This window comes from Ursus arctos, unplaced genomic scaffold (assembly GCF_023065955.2).
Source record: "Ursus arctos isolate Adak ecotype North America unplaced genomic scaffold, UrsArc2.0 scaffold_26, whole genome shotgun sequence".
Taxonomy (NCBI): Eukaryota; Metazoa; Chordata; class Mammalia; order Carnivora; family Ursidae; genus Ursus; species Ursus arctos.
The window spans coordinates 42,425,789-42,440,626 of record NW_026622941.1 but is presented as its reverse complement, the minus strand read 5'-3'; the positions used below and the strand labels follow the sequence as shown (position 1 = coordinate 42,440,626).

Here is a 14,838-nt window from a genome sequence, read left to right as displayed (position 1 = left end):
GGGGCTCCCTGGGGTTCCCGTCTCCCTGACATGATCTCATGCAACACAGAGCCTGTTCGTTAACCTGAAGCGTGAAGTTTCTTCTCCTCTTCACCCTCGCATGATTCCATGCTGTCCGCAGGGGGCAGGTGTCGCAGCCCACTCCACCATCTTTCTCTCGTGCCCCTGTGCAGCCTCGCCCACCTCCCGCTTCCTGACCCCACCTCAGAAAGTCCCGTATGTTTTATTCTGATTTTTTTCAAATCAGAATTCCAGGAGCTGCTTGTCTGAGTCATTCGCGATCCAATGCAAGCATGTGGAGTGAAAACTACAACAAGAACAACAAAACAACTTTCACACGCTTATATTTTGTTTCCATTCCGATTTCAGCTTCTTAGGGGAGAAGGAGAGTGTCTTAGATGTTTCTCTCTCACTGTCCAGCATAGAGCAGTGCGCACAGTAGGTGCTCAGTTTTATAGCTATTGAATGATCTCTTCAGGCCTTGGGACACCCATTAGTCCAAGGAGCCCAAAGACTGGGGTGTGGAGTGTGGTGACTGATTCGAACGTAGCCAACACAGTGAAAGCTGGGACCGCTGGAGATCTCATGGGGTAGGCAGAGACAACCCCCTGCAGTTACGTCCCCTAGCATCGCTAGGAGGGGCACCTACGCGTGGCCGCCATGACGACACTTGGCAGGAAATGCCCCTCTGCCTTCTCCTCTTCCTTCTGTGTCCCAGTCACCACCCGACGCCATCATCACCACCATCATCATCATCACCTTCACTGCTCCCCTTACTGCCCAGCCCCCAGCACAGAAAGCCCTGCCTCTTCACTCTAGCTGTCATCCCATCACATAATGTGCTGGTTAGGACCATGACCTTGAGACCGGACACCCTCGAATTCCAGTCCCAGCTCGATGAACTGGCTGAGCGACCTCGGGCAAGTTCTTTAACATCTCTAAGCCTCCGGTTCTTCACCTGTCAAGCGCAGTTAGTAACATCAGGGTTAAGATAGAAATCCTTGTAGTCTTCAGCACAACGCCTGGCACATGCAATGTGAACAACAGATGTGAACCCTTTATGTTATTACTGTCATGATCACTACGGTGGGTACTATCACTGCCACCATCACTGCTACTACAAGTAGTACATCGGTCCCCACTGCCCGGGAGCCACTGCTCTGAAGCAGCCCCTGCCATGAGTGCTGGTGGCGTACAAGCCTGGCCTTCTGGACGTTCCTAAAACCCCAATCAAAATTAGCCTGTTTTCCCCAGCATACTTTCAAATCCTTTGTTCACAATGCCCTTCTGTCAGTCTGAAGCATGGGCCCCAGATTCAGTTCTTTACGTAGAATCATCTCATTGGTCCTCAGCCTCCTTGGAGCTGGGGCCATATGTTGGTCAAGGGACTTAACACCGTTTGCTGACATGCACACACCAGCACTTGCAATCTGTCTTAGAAAACCACAAGAAACCATTTAAATTATGCTCTCCCATGCCTTGGGACTAGGCCAGGAAGTTGGGGAGACAGTGTTCCTAGAGAGGGAGCTCCCACTGCTGCTTTCTGGGATGAGAAGAGAACACCGTGTGTAGAGAAGACCCTCTGAAGAGCATTCCAGGCTCCATCCTGCTGGCCGGCTCACCATCTCCACCCTCTTCCCCAGCAGCGGGAGCACTGGTCTACCACTCTCTGGCTGATCCAAATGGGCCGAGGCGCTCAGTTTACTTACAGAAAGTGGTCAGAGTCCTGCATTAGGGTAGCTACCAGATGCCAGTTTTTGAAGTAATTTGGTAACATTTCACCCTGCCAGGACTACCTGAGCTAATAAAGGGCTGCTGTCTCCTGTCCCCAACTTGAGTGGCTTCCTGAAGTGATCTGGAAACTGGCAGAACAGCCCACCCTGAACCCCTGAGTGAAACTCAGGGACTCCTGTCGCTTGGTCCCTGGGCATGGAATGTTTCCCCAGGGAGCACAAAGCCTGGGGAGACATCCTCCCCAAGGAGAGAAGAACAAATGTCTGAGTTCCTGGGATGGGGCAGACAACCTTGTTTGGGAGCAAAAACGTGGCTGCTGGAACTGCCAGCTGCCTGAAAAGTTTCTTCCTGTTGACAAGGCAACATCAAGGTCACCGCCACCCAGGCCTCGCCCACGGAAAGCCCCAGACGATACCCCTGCTGAGGGCCACGCAGTCTCTGTGGGGTCATTTGCACTATCTTCTTGGTGTCCATTCCACTGCTGGACAGCTTGGGTCCTAAGCGAGCCAAAGAGTGACTCCCGGAAATTCTGTCTTGGATCTAGATCTTTGAAGACACCCCTCATGTTCTTTCCGAGTGTCCTCTTCTCTGGCCTGAACACTTCAGCTGTTCAACAAGACCAGATGCTAGGAGATGGATTCTCTTGGGAGAAAACTGGGTTTTCGGATGAGCCCTTTCTGGATAAAGTCAGACATTTCCCCCGCTCCTTGCTGATAGATAAGCAAGAAGGAGGCAGCCCTGGAAAAAGAAAGCTAGGAGATCTCAGAAGGGGATAAGTCAGGTCCCTAATTAAGAGCACAGATAAATGCCCGATTAGACCACTCCAGGCTGCAAGGGCAGCACATTCTGAGGGCTATCAGAAACGCTTTGTTGCTGCAAAGGGCTTGGAGGTCTCTGTTCTACAGATTACCTGTGGCTCCTGGCCCTTCAGCACAAGGAAAGGAGATAGCGAAGAGACGCCCTTTTCCGGTGTCTTGCCTCGACAGGATAAAAGGAGGCAGCACTCTGGGTGCTCATCAGAGCGTTGTCTACCCATCGGTGACTGCTTTCTTCCATCGCTGTCAACTCCGTCTTTCCCAGCATGAGTCGGCAACTGAACATCAAGTCTGGTGGTGACAAGGGTGGCTTCAGTGGGCGCTCAGCAGTAGTGCTGAGGAAGGCCGTGGGCAGTGCGGCTTCTTACCGCGCAGCTGGCAAAGGACCTGGGGCTGGCTTCGGCAGTCGGAGCCTCTACAGTCTCGGAGGGACTCGGTGTATTTCCCTCAAGGTGGCTGGTGGTGGTGTTCGGACTGGAGGTTACGGCTTTGGGCCTGGTTCTGGGTATGGAGGGGGGCGGGCCACAGGCTTTGCTGGCAGCATGTTTGGCAGTGTGGCCTCAGGGCCTGTGTGCCCATCCATGTGCCCACCTGGGGGCATCTACCGGGTCACCGTCAACAAGAGCCTCCTGGCCCCCCTCAACGTGGAGCTGGACCCTGAGATCCAGAGGGTGCGCACCCAGGAGCGGGAGCAGATCAAGGCTCTGAATGACAAGTTTGCCTCCTTCATCGATAAGGTGGGTCTCATGGGAGGAGGATGAGACAGTTCAGTGAGATGTGAGCAATTCCCTGCTGCCTGGGAGTGGACAGCGCACTGTGGATGGAAAGTGGCTGCTGGGCATCAGGAAGGGCTCCCCCATCATAACATCCTGTAAGCTGGGTAGCACAAAGGAATAAATGAATATGTTCCTTCCTTGGGGGATTTTGCAGAGAAGGGTGGAAAATTGAGCAAAGGGTAGCCCCACCTTGAGAAAGAAGTGCTGGGTTCCTGGAGGACAGCTGGATGAATATCCAGGACTTTAAAGAAGATGAAGAGCTGGTGGAATCAACACCACTGGAGGGGAGGGCTCACGGTGCAGAAGAAACTCGTGGCTGAGTCACCAGGAGGAGCATCTCCTGGGTGCTGAGTCAGGCAACGGAAGAAAGCTATGGCATTTCCTTCATCCGCGAGTTTTCAGGGATTGGTTTTTTCTAGAAAGCTTTGGGATGAGCACTTGTAAAGGGTTTAGTTTGCATGGAATTCCATGAGTGGAGAGTCAGCACCTGAGCCTAATGACTTTAGAAAAATCTGTGTGACCTAAGAGTCAATATTCTATGTCCATGGACACGATAACCTCCATTGTGGTCCCAGGTGCGGTTCCTGGAGCAGCAGAACCAGGTGCTGGAGACCAAGTGGGAGCTGCTGCAGCAGCTGGACCTGAACAACTGCAGGAAGAACCTGGAACCCATCCTCGAGGGCTACATCAGCAACCTACGGAAGCAGCTGGAGATGTTATCCGGGGACAGGGTGAGGCTGGACTCGGAGCTAAGGAACGTGCGGGACGTTGTGGAGGACTACAAGAAGAGGTGAGCAGGCTCCACCAAGGTCATGGGTCATGGTCGCTGAGGCTCCTGGGCAAACCCAATCTCTGTGCCACTTTTCAGGAGGGGAGAGAGCAAGCACCAGGGCCAGGGGTCATTCCCCTCCCTTGGTTGTGGGCGAACAGCCTGCCCTGTTTGATGAGAACATCCTACCTGGTTGATAAGAAGGAGTTCCATGCTCATTGATCCTGTGACTGGTTCAATGGCCAGTTTGAGGAACTTAATAGACACTTGGCTATTTTCCTAGGATCCGGCAAGCAGAGTATAAATGAGGTAACTCAGGGGCATAGTCCTGCCACCCCCAGACTGTACAGCGCTCACCTCTAGGAGATCCTGCAGGGACTCTGCATCCTGAGCACTTGCCTGGCCAGTGGGAACAGAAGGTTACTTGGCCCAGGGGACTGAGGCCCCTGCTATCTTCTCTCGTTACCCACAGGTACGAGGTGGAGATTAATCGGCGCACAGCAGCTGAGAACGATTTTGTAGTGCTCAAGAAGGTAAGGGAGTGAAGAGCCTACACTCTCCTTTGCATCCCTGTCCTAACCAGCTCTGCTCAGGACTCCAGCCCAGGCCTCCTGGGGAGGGGCTGATCAGAGTGGGGATGGAGTCACTGTTCTGGCCTCCAGCAAGCTGAAGAGGATACACACCTGGGCAAAGGACAGAGACAGACAGGAGAGAATTCTGGTCTGGGAAAAGGGAATCTCTGGTCCAGCTTGGTCCTCCTGTGTGACTTGGGGAAACTCATTCTACCTCTCTGGGTTTTGTTTTCTCCAGTGTAATAGAGCAACATTCCCCTTTCTCTATTTTCAAAGAGTTATTGAGTATGAGAAAAAGCAGTACTGAGTAATTTTATTCATCCATATGCTCCCCTTTGCAGGCAAACAATAGGAAATCAGATGGCTCTGGGAGCAGGGACAGGGCAAGCTCATGAGATGAGGGTTGTATTGACTGAATGTTCTGGATCTCTTGGCAGGATGCAGATGCAGCTTACACAGTGAAGGTGGAGCTCCAGGCCAAAGTAGATTCCCTGGACAAAGACATCAAGTTCCTCAAGTGTTTGTATGATGCGGTGAGGATGCTCCTGCCTTTCCCCCACCCCGCTTCTTTCCAGCTGAGGGCCTCACTTGGCTCTTCTGGGAAGATGCCAGTAAGAGGGATAGAGGATGAACAGAATGAAGGATGTTTTGGTAGAAAGGTACAAAACTCCTCACTGGGAGACCATGGAAGTGTAGGATCTTGGTCCCCAGAGGCCATATACACAAGAGACAATCCCACCTGGGCTATGATAATGATCTTGCGCTCAGGCAAAAAAAAAAAAAAAAAAAAAAAGACTCCATGAGGTCCTACTCAAGCACAGGTTCTTGACTCTGTGAATTACAGAAAATGTCTCCCACTTCCCACTGCCCATGAGGGGTGCATCCTGCTGCTGTGAGACTTCTCCTTTGGCTCCAACATTCAGACCTGGAGCAGGCACTTCTTTCCACCACTTCATCCCAGAAGATGAATAGACAACAATGGGAGGCTAGGGGACCCTAATCTGTTCTCACCTCTCAACTCAGGAGGTGGCCCAGATTCAGACTCATGCCAGTGAAACCTCTGTCATCCTATCCATGGACAACAACCGGGACCTGGACCTGGACAGCATCATTGCCAAGGTCCGAGCTCAGTATGAGGAGATCGCCCTGAAGAGCAAGGCTGAGGCTGAGGCCTTATACCAGAGCAAGGTGGGCACCAGGGGGATCTCTGTCCTCCACCAGCCTCTCCTTTCTTGGGAAGAGACACCTCCATCAGTGAATGTAAGAGCTACCTTTGTAGATGTGCTGGATGAAAGAATGGTTATAACCAATGTTTAACGATATTCTATTCAAAAAGAATTCTCGGTAGAGACTGTTATCAACGATAAATGGATGGGCATATTCAATGGAGAGGATCAGGCAATCCTCTGATGGAGGAAAGAAGAGAGGCGTTTCTGCTGTAGAACAAACGTGTTTCCAGGGATTAGGGCATGTCATCATGGGGCAGAAGGAGAGAGAGTAACAAATATGGCGGAGAGTAGCTATGGGAGACCCAGGGTGGGGCAGGGAGTGAAGAGGAAGCCAGGAGCTCTTTTCTGGTCAGTGTGGGAAGACTTCCAGGAGCAGCAAGTAGAAGTCTAGGTGGCTTCTGGGCAATGGGAGTTATGCTTGGAGAAGACCCTTTACCTGTGTGCTCTCCAGGGCTTCACACCTGTCCTGCTCTCCTTCTCCTGCGCTCCTCTCCTGCGCTCCTTCTCACGTTTGTTAAATCCCACCAACAGCAAAGATCATAGGTTCCTCATCCCCTGTCCATGGGTACATCGTCCCCTCTACTCTGAAGGCCTGGGCATGGGAAGAGGGGAGATATGAGCTACAAGCCCTTAGCCAACAATGCCACCACCTGAAGGATACACAGCTTCCTGGCCCTCTACTTGTCACTGAGAAAGGGCTGTAGGAGAATGTATGTCCTGTGAGGGCAGGGACTTCACCTATGCTGTTCACGCTGCATCCGTAGCACCTGGGACAGAATATGACATTCAGCAGAGGCCTCTATGAAGAGGTGCTTAATGAGTGGAGAGCTCTTTCTACATTTCAGAAGTGCTTAATAAATGTGCCCTGCACCTTTCTTTCATTCAGCTCAGGAAAGACTGCAGGCAGGGCGGTGAGAAAGGATGGGTCCAGCACACACTTTCTGCTTAGAGAATTAGGTGGACTTCTTGGTCGGAACCACCACCATGCAGCTGGAAGCATGCCCAGGCCCCAGCTCCATCATGTTCTGTTCTGGAGCCACCTCCCCTGGCTGGCCCCAGCCATGGAATTGTTTGCTCAGGACCCTTCCCCTCCTTTGAACTGGGGTTGGGGGTGCAGTCCTGTCTCATAACCAACTTTCTATCTCTGGAAAACCAGATCCAAGAGCTGCAGCTGGCAGCGGGCCGGCATGGTGATGACCTCAAACACACCAAGAACGAGATGTCAGAGCTGAACCGGCTCATCCAGAGGATCCGGTGTGAGATTGCGAATGTAAAGAAGCAGGTGGGCAGCAACCTCACAAAGAATGTCAAGGTCTTTGTGAAGTTCAACTTCACCTTCTGCGACGGAGAGACTGGAGCCCACTCTTTAGTAAAAAGCATATCTTCCAATTTGGGTTTGGGAGCCCCTCAGGCATCCACTGTCCCTCTTTCCCACCTGCCTCTGTACCCGCGGTCAGAGCTGGCACTCTGCTCAGAGCTGGGAAGTGCTTTGAGCTTACCTTACCCAACTTCCAGTCTGCAGATAAAGAAGATGGGTAGATAAGGAGAGGAGAAGTATCTTGCCCAAGGTCCCCAGATGGTTATCAACAGAGTCAGGATAGAAATCAGGTTTCCTCCCTCTTTCCCCCTCTTTCTCAGACCTTTTCTGTGTGCAACAAACCTGCTTTACATCCCCTTCAGATGTGCCTTCTGATGACAGGTCCCATGTCTCCTCCTCCCACTGGACACGCAACACACATGGGAGGAGAGTGCTTGGGGAATGCGTCCCGGGCCCCTCCGTGGCCACGTTAAGTTCCTGCCCTTGGGGTGGGGCATAGTCCTGGTGACCAAGGGAGGACAGCAGCAGATGAAGCCCTCCTGGGTGTCCCTGCCCTGTACCACGGTACCATGTCCACTTCAGGTAGGGGATGCTGTCTTCCCTGAAAGCAGCAAAACTTAAACACTGTGTCAGCAGGGAGACAATATTAAGGGGTTGGGAAATCCTTCCTGTGTCCTCCCCAAAGAATCAGGTTAACTCTACTAGTGATAGAACACCAATGTGAAAGATCAGTGTCTACTCTCCTCCCTGTGTCCCTAAAACCTCCACCAGACAATGTGGGGAGCACGGCGACAGCTTTCCTCTCCATCAGTACAAGCATCCCAGCGCTGCTAGATGTTTGTCAGAGCCCAGTTTCTGAGGTTGAGGTATGATTTTGAGCCTCTAACCTCCAGCTCTAAGGGAAGCCTCCCTCACCCAATTCAAGCTGGCACGGGGAGCATTTAGCCAGACCCTGCCTGCAGAGTGCTGAAGTGTTCCAGAAACACTCACTGTTGGTGCTAACAGGTCAAGGGTCCCCACTGGGAGCTGTCCTGCAGATACGAATCTGACTAGAGTGGTGCCTTGACATGCTGTCTGATCCCTAGAGGTGTCCTGGCTGGGCTCTCAGCATGATTCTCTTGGACCTGGTATCCTTTCGACCTAGAGCCGTTGGTGGCCTCCAACCGCAGGGACTAGACAACTTTGCAAACATCACGAGTTTCTTCCTGTATTCATGAAATGCAACTATTTCAAAGCTTCTCACAGAATATCCATCTGCAACAGAAAATAGAGGAGGCCCGGCTCCAGCCGCTGCCCCTGCAGCTTTCCTCGCTGTCCCCTTGGGCCTCATCTGGGAAGTGAGGGGTTGTGCTACCTGACCTAGAAGACCTAAAAGCTATTTTGTGTTCTGATGATCTCCTGTTCTTTGGCTTTCAGTGCGCCAACCTGGAGACGGCCATTGCCGATGCCGAGCAGCGGGGCGACAATGCCCTGAAGGATGCCCGGGCCAAGCTGGACGAGCTGGAGGCCGCCCTGCTCCAGGCCAAGGAGGAGCTGGCCCGGATGCTGCGCGAGTACCAGGAGCTCACGAGCCTGAAGCTGGCCCTGGACATGGAGATCGCCACCTACCGCAAGCTGCTGGAGGGCGAGGAGTGCAGGTGGGAGGTAGAGAGGAACGCTGGGGAGAAGGGGCTGTAGGTGGCTCCCTGCTGGGCTGGGGACATTTGGGAAGTGGAAGATGAAAGACAGGAGCACAAGCACAATGTGAGCGCATGGTTGGACTGCGGAGCTCTGCGGCTGCTCCCTGCGAGGGGAGCTTAGACATGAAGCAGGCCGCACAGGTGGTGGAATCGGACAGACCAGCTTTCCTCACTGGCTTTGGCACGTACGAGCTGCGGTCCTGGCTGATCATTTAGCATCTCTGCATCTCTATTTCCTCACCTGTAAAATGGGATTATAATCTCCATCTCACAGAGTGTTTTAAGGATGAATGACAATAATATACATGGTAAAGCAGGTGCCCATCAAGGTCTAGCTGAGCACAGACACTGCACTGAGGTCTTATCCTCCTCTAACTTTCTGTCTTATAGGATGTCTGGTGAGAATCCATCCTCCGTGAGCATCTGTAAGTATCCCTGAGAGATGGGTCGGGTGGGGATTCTGGCTGGATGGGAAAGCCGGGGACCCCAGGATAGGGCGATGCCCCCTTCACTCTTGGTCTCTCCCAATCTGGGAGTCTCTGTTACTGTCTTTTGAGACTTCTTTGGCTTCAAAGGAAGCCTATTTCCCTTTGTTCAATGGAAACAGTGGCTGAAGCATGCCCACCTCATTTCCTCCCTGTCTCTCCCCAGGGCATTGTCATCAAGAGAGAGAGAGGGTTAAGAACATGCATTTGGGGGCCAAACGGTCCAGGAATCTCCAGGAGGGCAGAGACCGCGTCTGTGTCATGTGGTCCTCACCTCACTCAGAGCCTGGCACCTCGCAGGCTGCTCATTCGTCTTGGTGGTGTTTCCTGACTGCTGAGGGTTGCTGGGGACAAGGTGGAATGGCTCCTTTTCTGACTGACCCCTGCTGCCCTTCTTCTCTGTTCTTGACCCTTCCCCCTCAGCCGTCATCAGCAGCGGTGGAAGCAGCTACTACCACCCCAACTCTTCTGCCAGCACTGACCCTGGGGCCAGCAGCATGGCGGGCAGCTCTGGCAGCACTCGGGCCGGGCAGACCAGGGCCAAAGGGGCATGCGTGGGAGACCTCAAGGACTCCCAAGACCTCAAGGGCAAGAGCGCCTCTGCCAGCACCCCGGCCAGGAAAGCCACCCGATGAACCCTGAGGACCCACTCCTCCCAGCACCTGGGAGAAGAGATGTCCTTGCCGCCACCCACCCTGGAGATGCCTGCTGTCCCCCATCCTCTCCCGCTGAGTCCTGGGACTGTCCGTAGTGCACTCAGCCACCCGGGCCTTGGCTCACCTCACTGTCCAGCTCTGACTCGCACCATCGCCTCTCTGTCTCCTCAGGTCCCGTGTGGACTCTGTGACTTCTTGTTTTCCCTACTGCCTTCAGCTAGCAGGAGGCTTTGGGACACAGGCTATAATTACCTTCTTGGCCCTGGGAAGCTATGGTCCTCCCCAGAGGGATAGGAGAGGAGGGAGAGAGAGAGGGAGGGGAGGAGGAATAGTCTTGTTCTGCACTTAGGCTGAGTCAGCAGCTGTCTGGGAGGTCTCCCCCCCCCCCCCGCCCCAATCCCAGCTTCAGGGGTGAGGATGGGTGGTGAACAGTCAGCCAAGCTTTGCCTGTCCCCTCCGAAAGCTCTTTGTGGAATGACCCCCTTATTCGGAAGAAGAAGTGTATATGCTCAGACCACCAGCTGTTCCCATAGTCACAAAGCCGAGTGGCAGAGAACTGGGGTTTCCGACCACCTTGTGTCACCCACCCACTCCTCGATCACTGGTAAGAGCTACGACCCTATGCTAAGCAGCGGCTATGTGCCAGGCTCCCTGCATGTGTTGCCTCTCATGCCATTGGCACAAGGTGGGTGCAATTGGCATCCTCAGGACAGTCCTCTGGGAGGCTGTAGAACCCGCCCCTGTCACCCACTAAGTGCCTGGGCCAGGAGCTGAGCCCAGGTCGGGCTGATTCCACGGTCTATATTCTTTCCATGGCATATCACTGCCTCTGTAACAAAGGGAATTTTTTCAAACACTCGGTTCTTTCAGTGAAGGTAGTGTGAGTATGTTGCCTTTTTGTCAAGGGCTGTGGGTATGTGATTTATCTTTAGTCCTGTCACTACGGTCCTATCCTGCCCTGCTTGTGATTCTCAATTTCTGTTGCTATGAGCTGTGTTCAGTGAGGGGAGCTTGACCTATCTCTGGTGGTACCGCCCAGCCCAGAAGTCATGGCTCTTGATGTAAATATTCCTAAGAATGGCAACACCCAGTCCCTCCTTTGCTTGAGTTAAAGACTTTGGATCTCTGCTGTATATTCAATAAACTGCCCTTGGGTAACATCGGTGTGTCAGTCTTGTCAGTGTGTCAATCTCACCAAATTGCCCACCCCCTAATGATAATGGACCTCGCCCCACACACGTGCACAAGCCTTTAGGGAGTCTGGAGGCAGATCAGAGCAGGCTGCTCCAGAGATGATCTCAAGGCTGATGGGAGAGATGTATGTACGTACAGGCAAAGCCTGTCCTGGTACAAATCAGGGAAGGGAAGCCCCGTGCAGCATTGCTGAGCAGGGACCAGAACGCAGAGGCTAAACAAGGAAGGCCTCCTGGAGGAAAAGGAAAGTTTAATCAAATGACTAGAAAGATGGGCACATGGATTCCTGGAGAGAGAACTTAAATCACTGTCACGATAGATTTGGGGGCAGGCTGTGTGTGCTTATTTTGGTGAGGGTTGGGAGGTCTTAGGTTTTCTGAAGTGGGTAGTGGGGCTGGGTGGGGTTCCGATAGCTTTGGCCTGCAAAATTCAGCCCTCTGATGGGCTTTCTGATCCATCTAGTAGCATGGGTATCCTGAGCTGTTTGCCCCTCCAGCCCTCAGGGTCACGGGGGGCAGGCCTTCCAAGGGCAGGGCCTCTCACCCCAAACTGCCACCTCTATTGGCCTCATTGTGCCTTTCATGTATTACGGAGGTCCTCTTCTGTGTGTGCCCAAGATGCAATAAACCTTGGGAAGCACAAGAGCCCAAGAGTCTGGTGGGCTTTCTGCCCAAATGCCTCCCTCTGATGTCATTGTTGTGGTCACTGTAGGTACTAGGAATAGTGCCCTGGGAGTTATGGGGGTTCTGTTCTGGCTCAGCCACTAACCTGTCACCTGTTACACTCAGACCAACTGATGTGAGCTATGGACCTTTCCCCCCTGTTCAGAGGTTTGCAAACCTCCCAAAGCCCATCCATGGACTCCTTGGGTCATGAACCCCAGGACCAGAAAACCTTAAGGCCCTTCTCAGCACTGATGCTCTGCCTTTCCCCAAAGACCAAATTCCCAGTGACCCAGTAAGAGGGCCTGTGGGGAGGGGAGGGGTGAATGGGATCCACAACCTGAAATAGCCTTTAGAGGAACCATGAGCCATCCATGGGATTGCCTCCTCCAGGATCACAGTGCTGGTATGCCTCTGACCATTGGGTTATGAGGCTTGGGTGCTATGCCCAGGCTTGGGTGCACAGCGAAAGACTCAGAGGCTAGGTAGATGTGATTTTGGGGGACTGAGGCAACATGTCCTGTGCTGGGGTATTGAGGAGGGCAGAGGGGCAGCCCCTCTGGTTGCAGTTTATCTGCCTGAGAAATGGAGAGATTCTTTGTCATTTGGGGCTTAATTAAGACCCTGAGAAGTGCACAAGGCTGACTGTGCTCTTGCTTTAGGTCTCAATTTGAAGATTCCTTTGAAGGCCAAGAGAGGAAATCATAGCGATGGGACATGATCACCAACCTCAGTTCTGTGGGTCTGACTTCAGCACACAGGGCAAAGAGACCGGAAGGAAGAGGTGTGCATGGAAGTTTTGCTTGGAGAGCAGCCCAGGGGAGTGAGGGAGTGTCCACAGTGTCCGGGAAGGTTCATTTGCTCTGTGTAGACCTCCAATGAAGGTCCACTTAGGGGCTGAGTCATCAGTCCGGGTGATGCTTATGCTCACGCAGTCTTTGTGCATGGAGACTTTCATTCACACCTTTCATCACCTGGACATCCTGCTCCTTTGACATTCTGTTCAGGTACTCACTCATTCTGGAACCCGTAATGAATCTTTAGGCTTGTCTGAGTGCCTGTTTTCTAGGACCTTGCAGTGCCCACTGCTCACGTCCAACATGACATTTCCACACGCGATTGAGATGATCTCTCTGTGTGACTGATTCCATCAGTGCCAGACTTGGGGGCCTCGAGGGCAAGGACTGGCCTTATTCTTTGCTGGGCTTTCACTTAAGGGAGCTTCACCTAACAGAGACACCCAGGAGGTAGTGCTCGTAGGATCTTCCTACCTAGCACAAATACGTTTAAAAGATTTGGGGGAGTAAAACCCATACATCTACAGCTATTTTGACAAGGACGCCAACACCATTCCTGGACATGTGGGGACAATTGCCTACCCACATGCAAAAGAATGAAGTTGGACTCCCATTTCTCATCATATACAAAAATTACATCAAATCGATCAACAACCTAAATATAGGAGCTAAAACCGTAAAGCTCTTAGAAGAAATAAAGAGATAGATCTTCATGACTTTGGATTTGGCAAAGGATTCTTAGATATGACATGAGGCACAAACACCAAAAGAAAAAATAGATTAAGTTGGATTTCATCAAAATTTAAAACTTCTTTTTTTTAAAGATTTTCTTTATTTATTCGACAGAGATAGAGACAGCCAGCGAGAGAGGGAACACAAGCAGGGGGAGTGGGAGAGGAAGAAGCAGGCTCATAGCGGAGGAGCCTGATGTGGGGCTCGATCCCAGGACCCCGGGATCACACCCTGAACCAAAGGCAGACGCTTAACCGCTGTGCCACCCAGGCACCCCCTTTAATATTTTATTAACTATTTGTACTTACAGCTTTGACTCAAGTTTTAAAAGCAGATGTGTGGAAAAGGGGGAAGAGAATTGCATAAATATTTTCATTTATTTAATGGTAATGGTATTTTTGTTCATTATTAAATCTTAGCATTTACATATTTTTAGGGAAGATTATTTATTTATTTATTTATTATTATTATTTTTTAAGATTTTATTTATTTATTCAACAGAGATAGAGACAGCCAGCGAGAGAGGGAACACAAGCAGGGGGAGTGGGAGAGGAAGAAGCAGGCTCATAGCGGGGGAGCCTGATGTGGGGCTCGATCCCAGGGCTCCGGGATCACGCCCTGAGCCGAAGGAAGACGCTTAACCACTGTGCCACCCAGGCGCCCCCCAAATTTAAAACTTCTGTACATCAAAGGACTCTACCAAGAAAGTGAAAAGAAAACCTGCAGAATAAGAGAAAACATTTTCAAATCATATATCTGCTGAGGGTCTAGTATCCAGAACATATAAAGAACTCTTAGCACTCAACAACAAAAGGACAAACAACTCAACTAAAACATGAGCAAAGGACTTTAATGGACTTTTTTTCTAAGAAGATATACAAATGGTCAAAAAGCACATGAAAGGATGCTCAACATGATTTATCATCAGGAAAATGCAAATCCAAACCATAACAAAGTACCACCTCACACCCACTAGGACGGCTGTTAAAAAAAAAGTAATGGAAAATAAAAAGTGTTAACAAGAATGTGGAGATACTGGAACTTCTGTACATGACTGGTGGGAATGTAAAATGGTTCAGCCATTGTGAAAAACAGTGGGGCAGCTCCTCATAAAGTTAAACATAGGGCTGGCATATGAGCAGTCCCACTCCTTGGTCTATATATCCAGAAGAATTGAAAGCAGGTGCTTAAACAAATTCTTGTACATGCACGTTCATAGCAGCACTGCTCACAATAACCAAAGTGGAAACAGACTGCTATGGTCTGAGTGTCTGTGTCTCCCCCAAATTCACATGTCGAAACCCTAACCCCCAAAGGTGGTGGCATTAGGAGGTGGGGCCTTTGGGAAGTACTTAGGTTATTAGGTCTAACAAGAGACCACACAGAGCTCCCTAGCCCCTTCTACCATATGAGGACATAG

At 51.5% G+C, this 14,838-nt stretch overlaps 1 protein-coding gene across 1 annotated transcript; it reads left to right on the top strand.

The window, feature by feature from the left end:
* The first annotated feature begins 2,768 nt into the window (after positions 1–2,768).
* KRT74 (keratin 74) lies at positions 2,769–11,177 on the top strand. The gene is made up of 9 exons (XM_026501801.4): positions 2,769–3,286; positions 3,901–4,115; positions 4,567–4,627; positions 5,104–5,199; positions 5,690–5,854; positions 7,052–7,177; positions 8,630–8,850; positions 9,283–9,317; positions 9,801–11,177. The coding sequence occupies exons 1-9, from the start codon at positions 2,816–2,818 to the stop codon at positions 10,010–10,012; spliced, it is 1,602 nt and encodes a 533-aa protein (XP_026357586.3). The 5' UTR covers positions 2,769–2,815; the 3' UTR covers positions 10,013–11,177.
* The last annotated feature ends 3,661 nt before the right edge of the window (positions 11,178–14,838 follow it).